The sequence below is a fragment of the Tenrec ecaudatus genome, chromosome 11 (assembly GCF_050624435.1).
Source record: "Tenrec ecaudatus isolate mTenEca1 chromosome 11, mTenEca1.hap1, whole genome shotgun sequence".
Taxonomy (NCBI): Eukaryota; Metazoa; Chordata; class Mammalia; order Afrosoricida; family Tenrecidae; genus Tenrec; species Tenrec ecaudatus.
Window position 1 is genome coordinate 17,844,407 of NC_134540.1, and position 14,946 is coordinate 17,859,352.

Below are 14,946 nucleotides of genomic sequence, written 5' to 3' on the forward strand. Positions count from 1 at the left end.
CTGACTTTCATATGACCTTTACTTAAAATATTCTATTAACACTGTTTTTATCAAATAGCTGTCAGTCTTATGGACTTAACCTCATCTCTTCTGCTTATTTAACTTATTTTTTTATTACTACCACTTTATTCTGGGACAACATTACCTTTTGTCTTTATTGCTCTATTATAGCCTTGATGCATCATTAATCTGTGCTGTCCAGTAAGGTCCCTGAACAAGAACTGTCATTTTTATTTTGTATTCCTAGTACTTATCAAGGAGCCCTGGTAGCAGCTAGTGGTTGCAAATTGGGCTGCTAACCACAAGGTCAGCAGTTTGAAACCACTCGCTGCTCCTCAGGAGAAAGATGAGGCCTTCTACTCCCATAAGGAGTTGTAGTCTCGGAAACCCACAGGAGCAGAACTACCGTGTCCTGTAAGCTCACTGCAAATTTGAAACCACGTGATGGCAGTGAGTTGGGTGTTTTTTTAAGTATCATCGGTGTGCATCTCAGCCTGGTAAACATAAAAATAATATAAAATGAAAATAAAATAAAATGTTTATCTTATTACTTACTTCTCCCACTGTATTCTTACTCTTTACCACATATTTACCACCACCACCCCACCCCACCCCCGCCCCTTATCTGCAAATCATTCAGGGACTTCACCTTTCCTTAGAACACCTTTCTGTGGTAAAGTTCTGAGGTGAAGGAGTATGTGCATGTGAAGCGTGTGGAATGGAGGGTCCTGGTTGTAAGTTGATGAGAAATGTGCTCTTCAGCCCTTGTGCACTGTAGCTGTTACCACCACAAAGAGCAGCCTCATTCCATCCCACTCCCCTCAGGAAGCAAATACAACTCATATGTACTGGTTGAATAAAATTGAAAACATAATTTCTTCATAAGATGTCTTTTATTTTTTACTTTTGTAAATGTAGTTGCATAATGTGATTGAATGTGCCTTTCTTACCTTGCCCGGCGCTCTTTTCAATGATAATGTCTTCGCTATACCCCAGAGTGTATAGTTTTATAGCATTTAAGTGTCTACTCTGGAAATACGTATTTTAATTGATTTGTGTATTCTAATAGGAAGATTGATAATTATTTTTATTTTCATCTTTTTTTAGGAATAAGAAAATATTAAATAAGAAGAAATTGAAAAGAAAACAGAAGAGCAAATCAAAGGTGAAGACAAGAAACAAGGTAAAGCTGCTTGTCGTTTATGGGAAATAGGACTTTTTGGTACGGTAATAGGATTAAAACACTAAGTTTTAAGAACATGTGTGTAAAATTAACAAACTATTCCATTTCTGTATACTGAAGTACAATGTCGGCAGGAAGGCATATAAGTAAATTTTGACTTTAGAATAGTGAATGTGTTGGGGTAATGAACGTTATTAAGAAATGCAAAACCCCAAATGAATGAAGTGGACATTTTTTAGAGTTTCTATTTTTTTGTGTGCAAATGAAGATATGAATTAATTAGTGATAGTGAAATTACTTTGGATACAGAAAAAGTGCCTATCAGTTTGCTAGCCTCTAGAGGCATACTTAAAAAAGAATGATATGTAAGTATACAACACAGACCCGCACCCTGTTTTAGCCCAGTGTTTAAAGTTCCTTCTTTTTTTTTAAACCTTAATTATGTGGATTTTACGTCCAGTTCATCTTTAGTTTGGGATGTTACTTGACCTGTAGCCTGGAAATTAATATCTAGGTGCCGAAAATTATTTTAAATTTATTTTTGTTGTTATATTTAGTCCTTCGGGACCATGTATTTGTTTCTTTGCATCCATTTCATTTTCACTACTTCTTGTAGAAACTGAGTGACAATTGGCTTTAGAATTGGGACTTGGATTTGGGTTCCTCATGTGGTCTTGTGACCTAACAAGATAAGTGAATTTGTGAGACTGTTCGTATCCCCAAAATGTTCTGAGTTTTTCTGTCTGTGGGTTGCTGTGCCAAAGAAAGCGTAACATAGAATATTTGAATTATAAAAAAATCCACAAACAGATGGTGGAATAGGAAGTTCTATGCTCCTGTACATCCATAGGGATGGGAAAAAAATTACAGACAGAAAATGACAGTCAAAATCAGGTGGAAAGGACCTACCAATCATTCATCAAAACAATGCTGAATGGTGGCTGGCTGCCATAACAGAGCATTCTGATCAAAGATTCCATAGAAGCATCCTTCTCAAAGTGGGGAAAGTAGAAGACAGAATTCAAAATTTAAGGGGGTGTTTTCTGGAGCTCTGGAGGATGGATGACTCCCTGAAACTATTGCACTGAGTTCAGCTCTAAACCTTAAATGAACACTATCTTCTTAAATCTTCTTGAAACTGAGCAGTGTTATAGCTTCACTCGTAAAAAAAGAGATGTGCCTTAAACAGGATCATTGAAAACTGCCTATAGTAGGAGACCAAGTGACAACAGCCATGAGTTTATGTTAATGAGGGAGGAATGATATATGGGGTTCCATGGCTTGAATGGTCAGCAGCTAGTTTGGATTGGATTTTTAGGAAAGGTGGTGTAGTAGGTGGCACATGGACATTTTTTTAATGCTAACCAAGGCTTTTATATTCTCTGGGGACATGCAAGCCCCCTAATTACAGTTGACATACGTCACAGGAAGGGGTTATGCTATAGGTAATACAGTAATGAGAGGGGTGATCTAGGGGTATCCATGCAATAGGAAGGGGGATTTGGGGTATACGCGTGGCAAGATGGGCAGGTCCTAGATACAGGATGGCAGCCTAACTTTGGATGTCACAGAGCCAATTTGACCTGTTCCCTGGCTCAACTGATAGACACCATTAGCAGTAGGGTGTGAACTCCACCTACAGGAACCAAATGGATGACTACTGGGCCTGTCCATTGTCCTTAACAGCAGGGAGTGGGGCCTACAGTAGTCTGGTGACTGTCTTCAGGATGTCTGTAAACATCTTACCTCCCCCAACAATTCCCCCTTTGTTTTATATATAAAATTCAAAAGCCATATGGGTGACATGGTTATTTTCTATATATTAAAAGCTGTCAAGGCAAAACTTCATGATCCAATTAATATAGCCAAAAATTGAGGCATATAGCAAACATTTTGCATTCAGGCATGGGGGATAAGGTATCTCTATGCCCATCTGCTATTGGAGGAAGGTATCAGAGGGATTGGATGCCACAGTGGGAAGAAATAGGGCCAAATAGGACTGTCTGCTTCTATAGGGAAATTGAATTTACCATGTGCTCACTTTAAGGCAGCACAGCTTTAAGGGAGGAACTGTGGAAATGATAGACAACCACAGGAACATGTACTCGGGCCTTATCTCCAGCTACCAGAGTGGCGGTCTTCCAGCCATGGAATACTAGTCTTCCAGATTCCCTCCGGACCAGCCAGGGAATAAGTTCCAGTTTTATTTCCCTCAGTGCTAGTATCCATTCCACATTTCCCCTTTGTGCATTGCGTTTAAGATTCACTAGTGTCACGGAGGCAACATGGTCTCTCTTCATATCTCTTAGCTTCCTATAGAAGTGACACGAGACTGCGAGCATTAGATTTATGATGAAAAGTAACACAGTCAGACTGGAACTTAGCTATGTGAAATACTTTGAGCCCATGCATGTGAGATCCAGCCTCTTTCTATGCCAATCACCATTTGTTTAAATACCTTAGCTAGTGGAATGCCTTAAATCCACCCTTGAATGTATAAAAAATATCCTTTTAGCTAAGTCACATCTAATGAAATGTTTCCCTAAAACTCTTGCAAATGTTTCCTAATCAAATCCCAATCATGCAATTTCTTATTATAAGGATAAGGGGTTATACAAAAATCAGTTACATTCCAATCACATAATACCATTAATTGACAAGTCCAAAATCTTGATCTTTCAGCAAAACAACAGTCTGTAGTAGTAGTCCGGTCACTGTTGTATAAATGTTCAGTTATGATAGAGTCCCAGAGTGTCCTTTAGACAGCATCAGCAATGGAAAAAATATCTCAGCAGTCAGTGATTGCCATTCTCAGGAATCTGTGAGGTCTTCTTGATGTTTTGGATAACTTCAGTAAGAGGGCAGGGGGTCATGTCACACATCAGCTTCCCTGCTTTCTTCTGGGCCTTGCTGGCTGAAGAGAAATCCATCTATCTCCTTTGCCTCAGTCCTGCTTGGTGGTCCACACGAAGAGAGGAGGAAGGGAAGGAGGACAAGGAGAAAGGGAAAGGGAGTGAGGACGGAGAGGAGAGGGGGAAGCAGGAACGGACGAGAGGTCCCGGGAGGATCCTAGGGAGCCACATGGGCATTTTTGATGCACCCAGCTATGGCAAATGAAACAAGTCGTACACTTCGGTCTTGATGTTTGTACGAAGCAACATGACAAGCTACTAGGCATGCCCCATTGCTCTAGGCATATATTAGCAAAATCATTGGTCACTGAGATAAAGACCATGTATTCCTGAGCCACATTGGCCAGGGCTGACCAAGGGTCCATTGTGGTACCCTTGGAGAAGACTCCATGTGAGCAAAAGGTGGTACAGTGGATGTATGTTTAAGAATTTAGAAAATAGAAAACCTTTTCTAAAATGGTTGTTTCATTTTGTATTTTACCAACTGTGTGTGGAAATTCCATTTTAGCTTTTAAAATTTTAGCCTTCCTCAATGTGTGTGGTTATCGCACCATAGTTTTAGCTTCCTTTTCTCTAATGACCAATGATGTGAGCATCTTTTCTGTGCCTTTTAGCCATTCCTGTGTGTGTTTTTCTTTATTTTGTGACGTATCTATTCTTTTTATAATTGAGTTCTTAGCCTTATGGAGGTGGTAAAAGTTCTTTGTATCCTCTAGATTTAAGATCTTTGTCAGCAATATTGTACATAATTTCTTCCATTATTTTGTATCTTCATATTGCTTTCCAAAAACAAATTATATTTTGTATAAAATTCAGTTATGCTGATTCAAGCATTTTATGCCCTATATTTTTTTCCCTGTACCTCAAGGTCATAGATATTTTAGAGATTTTAGTTTTAGCTTTTAATTTAGGTCTTTTCCATTTCAAGTTAGGTCTTATATTGTGAAGTAAGGGCCAGTGCTGGTATTTTCTACATTAATAACAGTTGATTTTGCATCATATGTTGAAAAGGCTTTTTCCCCCTAGTTGGTTACTACCATGTTATTCTAAAATTGCCGATGTATAGGGAAAGTGCCCTAGTGGTACAATGGTTAAGTGTTCAGCTGCTAACTGAACTTTTGGCAGTTTGAACTCACTTGTCATTCCACCAGAGAAAAGATCTGACAATCTGATCTGGTAAATGTTTCTCACTTACTCACTCACTCACTGCCATTGAGTTGATTCTGACTTACAGCAACCCCATAGGTCAGGGTAGAACTGGCTCATATAGGTTTCTGAGATTGAAACTCTTTTTGGGAATTGAAAGCCCTGTCTTTCTCCCAAGGAGCAGCTGGTGGTTCTTGAACATCTGACCTTGGGGTAGCAGCCCAATGCATAACCATTAGGCTACCCTGGCCTAGGAAACTCTATAAGACAGTTATGCTCTGTCTTCTAGGGCTCCTCTGACTTAAAATAGACTCAGTGGCACACAGCCATAGGAAGGATATGTTAGATTAGAATCCCGTGATTCAAAGACTTAGGTTCAGTCTTTACTCAGTTATTTATGTGACTTAACAAGTAAGCTTATCTAATCTTTAATATTTTGTTTAAGTAGGAATTGATAATGCCAGACAATAATATAAAATTGAAGTACTGTCTCTTCTATTCTAGTCAGAAAACTTGGATAATACGGTCATCATACCAGATATTAAACTGCATAGCAATCCTTCTGCTTTCAATATCTACTGCAATGTTCGGCATTGTGTTCTGGAATGGCAGAAAAAGGAAACATCGTTGGCAGTTGCCTCTAAGAACTCTGTGCAGAGCGGGGAGTCAGACAGCGACGAGGAGGAGGAATCTAAAGAGCCCCCGATCAAGCTTCCAAAGGTAAGCCACTGACTTCTGTTTAGATGCAAACGCACAGGAGTGCCTGTGTATAGTGAAAATACCTTGCTTTCTTTCAAAATAATGGAGCCATGGGTAAAACTAGGATTGAAATACACACCAGGAAAACTGGGGTGATGCAGCTTTGTAATCAGAGCACCTTCAGAGTAAGTAATGGCGACTCCATGTTGAGCCCTTGGACAGCACCTTCTGGGCTGCGAGGCTGGAGGGTTGGAATTGGTGATGGGGCTTGAATAGTGTTCAAAGGCAGTGGAGTGGATATGTCGGCATGCAGGTCCTGGGCCACTGCAAATGGAATTGGAGCTCTGTGCTCTGAGCTGCCATTAAGGTGAACAGCGAGGAAGTACAAACTGCCACAAGCCGAGAGCTACAGGAAGCGGGGGTTTACTGCCCTGTGGTGAGGGGGTCTTCAAAGCAAGTTGACTCTGGTCCTTAGTCATCCTCTAGGTGTGGAACTGAACTTACCCCCTATGTTAGCATCCTCCGCCATTTCATGTCCAAAATACATCATTCATCTGAGTACAGGGCAAAGAAGGTTAGGGAAAAGGGAGGAATGGAAACCAGAAACACAGGGAGGAAGTGGGATAAACGATGGTACATTGAGGGGATTGCAGTGGATGAATCGAAAAGTTTATGAACTGTGGAATGTAAAGCTGATGATCTGCTTAGTAAACCTTCACCGAATTCACAATAAAAAAATTGAACATCAGTTTCAGAAGTCCTATATGGGCTTTCTGTGAGTTGGAATTGACTTGATGGCAGTGGGTTTTTGACTTCGCATGTTGAAAGAGGAAAGGAATGGGGTGTTTAAGAAAAAAGTAGGGGAACAAAGAAAAAGGTAGGCTAGAATGTGAGGTTGGAAGGTGCAGGTAAGTCACACTGTCCTGCAGTAACCAGACTGCTTCAGTTCAGTATTGGAAACCCCAATAAATCTATCATACAGATATGTAGATTTTTTTGAACAATGAACTGTCATTCTAAAGAAACAATATTACATAATCAAGAAAATGGATTTCTGATTTGTTTTAAACCATCAGTATAAATGAGTATTGAAGAAGTGATGAGTGATTCTTCAGAAAGTATTTCACGACATCATTAGCAGAGTCTACAGTAAAGGAAATTAAAATCAAATAGCACAAGTGAATAAGTTTGTACGTAAGCAAGTAAGCTTGTTTTTCATCACATACCCATTGGAAGGCAAAACAGTGATTATGAAAGTGGGTTATGGAATCAGACTGCCTGGGTTTGTGTCTTGTTCTATGCTGTTGAGTCAACTCTGACTAACAGCAGCCCCGTGGGAAAGAGTAGATCTGCCCCCTCTGGTTTTCTTGACTGTGGTCCTTGTGAAAGCAGATCATCAGAGCTTTCTCCCATTGAGCAGGTGAGCGGGTTTGAAGCTAGCAGCCAAGCCCTCCTGCATTGTCAGATACTCACACAATAATAAAGCAAGTCTTGCTGTATGGGCTATGAAAGCTATTTGGTCTCTCTACCTTGACTTTCCCATCTGTAAAATGTGAATGATATTTACCTCACTAAGTATTGCAGACCAAACGAGTTAATGGATGTCAAGTGTTTGAGAGAATAGTTCGTGGCATGATGTAATGTAAACGTTCAATAAATGCATGACAATGGCAGTTACACATGTTAAGAGAATATGCTCACACACATTTGAGTTACTTTCCCAGGAAGTCTTAAATTTATTAAGAAATGCCATGCAGCCAAAGAAAGGAAACGTTTGGAGTGAGATCATGTGATGAAAGAGGGAGGGAAAGAAACAATGAGATGCCTTCATAAAGGAGACGTCGGGGTGGAGCCCTGGGTTGGGCATAGGCTTCGGAATAACTTTTTCAGGTGAGGCTTTGGACAGCTGTCTGCAGACATGAAAGACTGGCTCACAGAAAGCAGTCGGGCTGTGAGGTTTGAGGTGATGGGGATTTGAGGCCAGGTGAGAAATGCTGTGTTTTCTGTTTGACCCTTTTTGTACTGCTACCCAAATGCCTTTGTCGTTTTATCCGTTTCCTTCTCTTGTTCCTCCCTCCTTTCTGCATGTGTGGCATTGCCTGTTCATCTCCCTCCTTCCTTTCTGCATGTGTAGCATTGCCTGTTCATCTCCCTCCTTCCTTTCTGCATGTGTGGCATTGCCTGTTCATCTCCTCTCAAACAAACAAAATTTATTTGTTTCCCTTCTGTATGTTTAGAAGTTAAATCTAATAGGACTTTTTGGGACGTGTTCTATGACTTAGTAATCACTGATCATTTTTAAAGAGACTTTCTTACCCCTGCCTTGTTGTTAGTGTCAGAGAGTCAGTTACAGACTGAAACACCTGCTCAGTCCTGTGCCATGAAGTCAGTTCAGACTCATAGTGACCCATGGTAGAACCGCCTCTGGCTTTCCAAGATTATAATTATTTTTTTAAAATCATTTTTTTGGGGGGGCTCGTACAGCTCTTAACACATTCCATACATCATTGTGTCAAACACATTTGTCCATATGTTGTCATCATCATTTTCAAAACATTTTCTTGCTACTTGAACCGTTGGTATCAGTTTCTCATTTTTCCCCTCCCTCATGAACCCTTGATATATTATTTTGATATATTAATATGTCTCACACTGACTAATGTCTCCCTTCACCCACTTTTCTGTTGTCTGTCTCCCTGGGAGGAGGGTATATGCCGATCATTGGTTCACCCTTTCCCTTACCCTACTGATATTGCTACTCTCATTATTGGTCCTGAGGGGTTTATCTGTCCTGGATTCCCTGTGTTTCTAGCTCTTATCTGTACCTGTGTACATGCTCTGGTCTAGCCGGATTTGTAAGGTAGAATTGGGGTCATGATTGTGGGGGTAGGAAGCATTAAAAAACTAGAGGAAAGTTGTGTTTCATTGGCACTATACTGCACCCTGACTGGCTTGTCTCTTCCTTGTGACCCTTCTGTCCAATGTCTACAGATGGGCTTTGGGTGTCCACTCTTTGCTCCCACTCATTCACATTGATATGATTTTTTGTACTGGGTCTTTGATGCCTGATACCTATCGACACCTCATGATCACACAGGCTGGTGTGCTTTTTCCATGTGGACTTTGTTGCTTCTCAGCTAGATGGCCCTTGTGTATCTTCAAGTCTTTAAGATCCCAGATGCTGTATCTTTTGATAGCTGGGCACCATCATCTTTTTTAACCACATTTTCTTATGTACCCACTTTGTCTTCAGTGATCATGTTGGGAGGTGAGCATTACAGAATGTCAGGTTATTACAACAAAGCATTCTTGCGTTGAGGGAGTACTTGAGTAGAGGCCCAATGTCCGTCTGCTACATTCATACTTAGCATATAAATATATGTACATAGATCTATTTCCTTATTGTTATATATAAATATATTTACATATGTACATGCCTGTATTTAGACCTCTATAAATGCCCTTTGCCTCCTAATTCTTTCCCAAGATTATACTTCTTTCCGAGAGTGGAAAACCTTATTTTTCCCCTTGAAGAGCCTCTGGCTGTTTTGAACTACCAACCTGGTTAACAGACCAATGTGTGACCAGGGCTTCAGGTATGAGGTAGAAGGGAAGTATTAACATTTTATGCCAGTTAACTGGAGTGCCCTATGAAGTCGTGCCCTTAGCCCTGCAAACCAAGAAACCAAATACAAGCAAACATATTTCTGGTATTCTTGGCCGGCACTGATTTCCCTTGTTATATGATTCATCTGATACTGGCACTAATATCTCTTGTTCTATGTCCTCTTCTGAATCTGACTTGCACTTCTGACAGCTTCTTTCCTGCCGACTACTGCAACTACTTTTTGATTTATCGTTAGAAAAACTTTACTTGCAAGTGATATTAATGATACTGCTGGATAATTTCAGCATTTGGTTAGATCATCTTTCTTTGGAGTGGACACAAATATGGATATCTTCCAGTCTGCTAGCCAGTTCGCTGGCATCCAGGTTTCTTGCTGTAGATTAATGAGCGCTTCCAGTGCTATATTAGTCTTTTGAAATATTTCAGTTGGTATTCTGTCATGGAACCTTTGTTGGTCACACGTGTCTCCGTGTAGTGCGGGCTTCTTCCTTCTGTAGCATCAGTCCTTGGGCATAGGCTACCTTGTAACATCACCAGTCATTCCTGGTCCACTGACTGTCTTCCTTCCACTTTTTTTGGGATATTTCTGCATCATTCAATAGTTGCCCATACAGTCCTTCAGCATTGCAACTGTAGGTTTGAATTTTTCTCCAGATAGTTCTACCTGAGAAATGTTGACTATTTTCTTCCCATTTGACTTTTTAACTCCTAGTCTTTGCAGGTTTCATTACAGCAATTTATTTTGTCTTCTCAAACTGTCCCTTGAAATTTTCTGGTGAAAACCCTGTGAATAGTCATCATTTATAAAAAAAAATTAGCTATGAAGAAATCATTGATGCTTTAAAATTCAACCCTGCTATCTCTAGCTGTGAGGTGGCAGTATATTTTGATTGCCTTCCAACCTGACTGGCTCATATTCTAGAAATATGTCAGATACTGGTTTGCTGCTATCCAGAAGGTTTTTGGTGACCAATATCTCAAAAGTGGGCACCTCTTCTTTCTTCATAGTCTGGAAGTTCTGCTGACACTTGTTCGGCCTGGGTGACCCTGCTGGCATCTTAGAAACTGATGGCATCGTTTCTAGCATCCCAGTAATATACAGTCCACTACTGTACTACATGTGGGTGGGGCGAGCTTATAGTACTAGTTATTCAGAAGTAATAAAAAGCAAAAACCCAAATCCTCTACTACTGAGTCTATTCCAGCTCATAGTGACACCCTGTGGGACAGCTCCTTTGGGTTTCCAAGGCTATACATCTTCATGGAGTAGGAAGCTTCATCTTTTTCCCTGGGAGTAACTCGTGGAGTCAAACAGCTTCCCTTCTGGTTAGCAGCCCAACGCACAACTCTGTATGTTGCCTGGACTCCTTGTACATGTAAATTCATGGGTCTATTCTGAAGAGCAGGGAAGAAGACCTTTTGGTGGATAGTTATCTTATTATAGAATGAATTGAAACGTAATGGTTTTCTAATATGTAGTTAGTTACTGTTCTATTTGAAAGTCATTTTTGATATTTTAAATGATCAAAGCACTACATATTTCTTGTATGTAGATAATATGTAAATTAAAAACTTTATAAAGAGGAAGATCACTTCTTATATCCTATGTCCCCCCAAAACTAGTTTTTCTTTGTTTTATCTATTTTTTTCTATTCCTAAATTAAAGGAAATATTTATTTACGTGCAGGTAGTTCATACTGTATTTGCAGTGTATTTTTTCTCTTTTTGCACTATTTTTATGAAGGAGAGAATTGGAGTGTGTTTGTAATGACTCTAAAATAGGCTTCAAAGTTTACAGTTCAGTTTCCAATTTTATACTCATACATGTGTACATATGCATATAAGCACAGTTGTGTGTGGCAAAATACTTTACTTAGACAAACCTCATAAAGAAACATAATTGTTTTCTATTTTTATAATTCACAGATAAATATCAATATTTATTTAATGATTATAAAACAAGCTTGATTTTTACTTTATATGGCATACACTCTACTGTTCTGGGAATGAATTCATTTTCCCCCTTACTAGCAAGTAAAAGTTAACAATAACCCCTCAAATTTCAATGAGCCAGTATAGAAAAGCAGGTGGGAAATTCACTGTCTTAATGTTGATTAGGTCTTATGTATATGACCCATGAGCAGCTGATACTCTGTCCTGTGACGCCTACCTGAGTTGCCTATTGTCATACATTTGTATTATATCTTAAACTTATCAGAGGGATACCCAGGGATATTTAGAAAGCAGTTTTACTATTCTGGCAAGATTTAACACTTTCAAAAAAAAAGATTTAACATTTTCTGTATTACTATAGGAAATATATATATATATATATATATATATATATATATATATTTACTATACTTCAAAAAGTCATTGGGAAAGATGGCACTAATAGATAACAGTTCTTTTAAATGTAAACTTATTTCTCAAAATAAGTTCCATCAAGGTGAAGACAGGTTTATAAGCAATCCATCCCTAAAGACCTGAGAGTCCAGGGAATTTCACCACGTCATTGCAATCTCTTTTACAGTATTAACTGTTCCTCAGGTAACTACGGTGCTTCTCTAGTTAACAGCTCTTCAGTTCACTGAAGAAAAATGGGTGTCCTTTAAGGATTTTTTAAAGTTTGGAAACAAAATGATAGCTGAAAGAGCCAAATTAGGACTGTACAGTGGATGGCTAATGCTTCCCCATCAAATCATTCACAGTCGCCCTTGTGTGGTAACAGGGATGAGCATCCCTGTGCTGGTGGGGAGTGGACACTGGTGGAAGTCAGTAAGCAAAATGTCTGAGCACACCAAAAACCTGTTGCTTTGATCTTTGCTCTTGATTGGCCAGCTTTTGCTTCTTGATCACCTTTGGTTTTAGGATCATGTTGGTAAAGCCAGTTTTCACCAACTCTTACAACTCTTCTAAGAAATGCTTCAGGATCTTAATCTCATTTGTTTAAAATTTCCATTGAAAAATTGGTTTTCCTCAGTAGCTGATTTGAGTGCAACATTTTTGGCATCCATCAAATGGAAAGTTTGATGAACTTTAAGTTTTCAATCAGAATGGTGTAAGCCGAACCAACTGAGATGTCTTTATTTTGTTGGTATTGTTTCTGCGGGTAGTTGTCAGTCCAAGATTTGATTTTTTTCTTTGTAAGTTGATGTGAATGTGCTGCTACTGTGTGCTTCATGGAATTGCTGATTTGTTTGGGTCATTTTCCCCATTAACTTTTCATAAAACATCAGTGCTTTTACCATTCTTCCATTCAAGTTCCTTAAATATGATGGATGTTCTTCAGTTTTAGCAGAATTCCTGTTGTTTTGAGAGGGGCTCTTTTTAAACTGATGTCTTGTCTTTCTTAATGCTTCATACTAGACCCTGTACAGACGTGTCATAGAAAGTTAATACAGAGGACCTGATGCAAAGGGCTTAAGTGGAGAGCAAATGCTTTGAGAATGATTGGGGCAGGGAATGTATGGATGTGCTTTATATAATTGATGTATGTATATGTATGGATTGTGATAAGAGTTGTATGAGTCCCTAATAAAATGTAAAGAAGGAAAAGAGGAGAGAAAAAAAGAAAATGATTAGGGCAAAGAATGTACAGATGTGCTTTATACAATTGATGTATGTATATGTATGGACTGTGATAAGAGTTGTATGAGCCCCTAATAAATTGTTTAAAAAAAAAAAAGAAAGTTAATACAAGCTTGTCTTGATGTAAAAAAAAAAATGGAATCGGTTCTTCACATATAGGAGTTTTCCATTGACCTGAGAATACAGCACTATGTTTTAAACTTAGGAGGTCTTTAAACTGTATTTCTGTTTCTTGTGAGTACCGAGTTTTTTTAGCACATTTTTAATGCAGTTTTTGTGGTAAAATTATGTGCCTTCATTGATACTTGGATTGGCTTATACTCGCGTATATATGGTATGTTTAGAGAGAAGGAAATCTTGGGTAGTATTTTTTATTTTCTTGTCCATTCTGGGAAAAGAAACTAGCAAATGAAAAATATAATCACATAGTGCATGTAATCAATTGAAACTATGGACAAATGTAATCATTTTAGATCAGTTTTCTAAAGAGAATCATGCTAGCTATTTTGATTATTCAGTTTTATCTCAGTTATATTCAGTCTTGCAAATAAATATTAGAATATTGATGACTTACTTGCCTGCAACTCATTTAACTCTCTCGAAAATAGATTTCTGAGTTGCCACGGTTTTTGGCCTACAAATGAATAAACAAATATTTATTGTATACTTACTATGTTCCGGGAACTAGGCTAGATTGATTGTAAACTATCTAAGATATGTTTTTTTGTTAATAGAGATATCATAATTTGCTAAGAAAATATAAACAAAAATGGTCTATAATATGTGCTAAAACAAAGGCTTTACCAGGGTAAGAATATTTACATGATTTCCTATTGGATTATAACTTTTAGACAACAAGTTTCAGTATAATGCCTTCATATCCTATATAGTGACTTGTACAAATAAGTGCTTAGGAAATATTTATGTACAAATGATTAAGCAAACCCTCGCAGAGAGAAGCTTTTTCCATTAATTCCACTTGCATTAATCATCTGGTGCATTTCTACTCATGAATCTTATTTTAATTATTTGTTACTTCAGACGTTTATATTGACACTCCTAAAGAGAGCCTGTGGGTTAGGTGTTGGGCTGCAAACAGCAAGGCTGGCGGTTCAAGCTCACCAGCTGTCCTCCTAGAAAGAGGAGGAGGTGGTCTCTGATAGCCCGTATGAGGTTGTGGTGCATCCACATGGACTGGATGGAAGTGTTGTTGTTCTCAAAGTCATCTTACACTTCTGATTCGCAAAGTGTTGACATTGCTGCAGAAGAGCATTTCGTGGTCTTGTATTTATTACTTCATTTTACTTATTCAGTCTTGACGTACAGATAGATCTTTTTCATACCTGCTCCTGGGAAACCATTTATAGAGTCGTTGTCAGTCAGAATTGACTCAGTAGCCGTGAGTCTGCCTGGGTTGCTCCCTAATATGTGTGATTTCTGTGGCTCCTTATGAGGAGTGATCAGATAATCAGGATAAAAGTACCAGTGATAGTTTTCAATTCTTTTTGTGGTAATCTTACTAAAGCAGAGGACACATCTATCAATAATAATGCAATTGTTCCAATATTCAGTGAGCAGCTCCTTTTTAAATCTTTTTACTACATACAGAGGGCTTCAAAAAGTTCAAGGAAAAATTCCATTATCTTGTCACATGATTTACATATCATACAGTTGAGTAGTTCAGTCATGTCAAGGAGCAAGTGTACAATCACCACCACATCCTAGAGCACTCCCTCCCCTCCTTGTTGAATGACCCCCAAAATGAGCTGTGCAGTCAGCTCCGGTGC

The 14,946-nt window shown here is 38.8% G+C and overlaps 1 protein-coding gene across 11 annotated transcripts in view; it reads left to right on the forward strand.

Moving 5' to 3' along the window:
- Nucleotides 1–14,946, forward strand: part of MYCBP2 (MYC binding protein 2) — a 253,443-nt gene that overhangs the window by 29,981 nt on the left and 208,516 nt on the right. For all 11 annotated transcript variants that reach the window (XM_075562947.1, XM_075562949.1, XM_075562951.1 and 8 more), the window contains exons 2-3: nt 1,108–1,183; nt 5,746–5,961. In XM_075562947.1, coding sequence (XP_075419062.1) covers nt 1,108–1,183; nt 5,746–5,961 — 292 coding nt within the window. The remainder of the gene's footprint in view (nt 1–1,107; nt 1,184–5,745; nt 5,962–14,946) is intronic.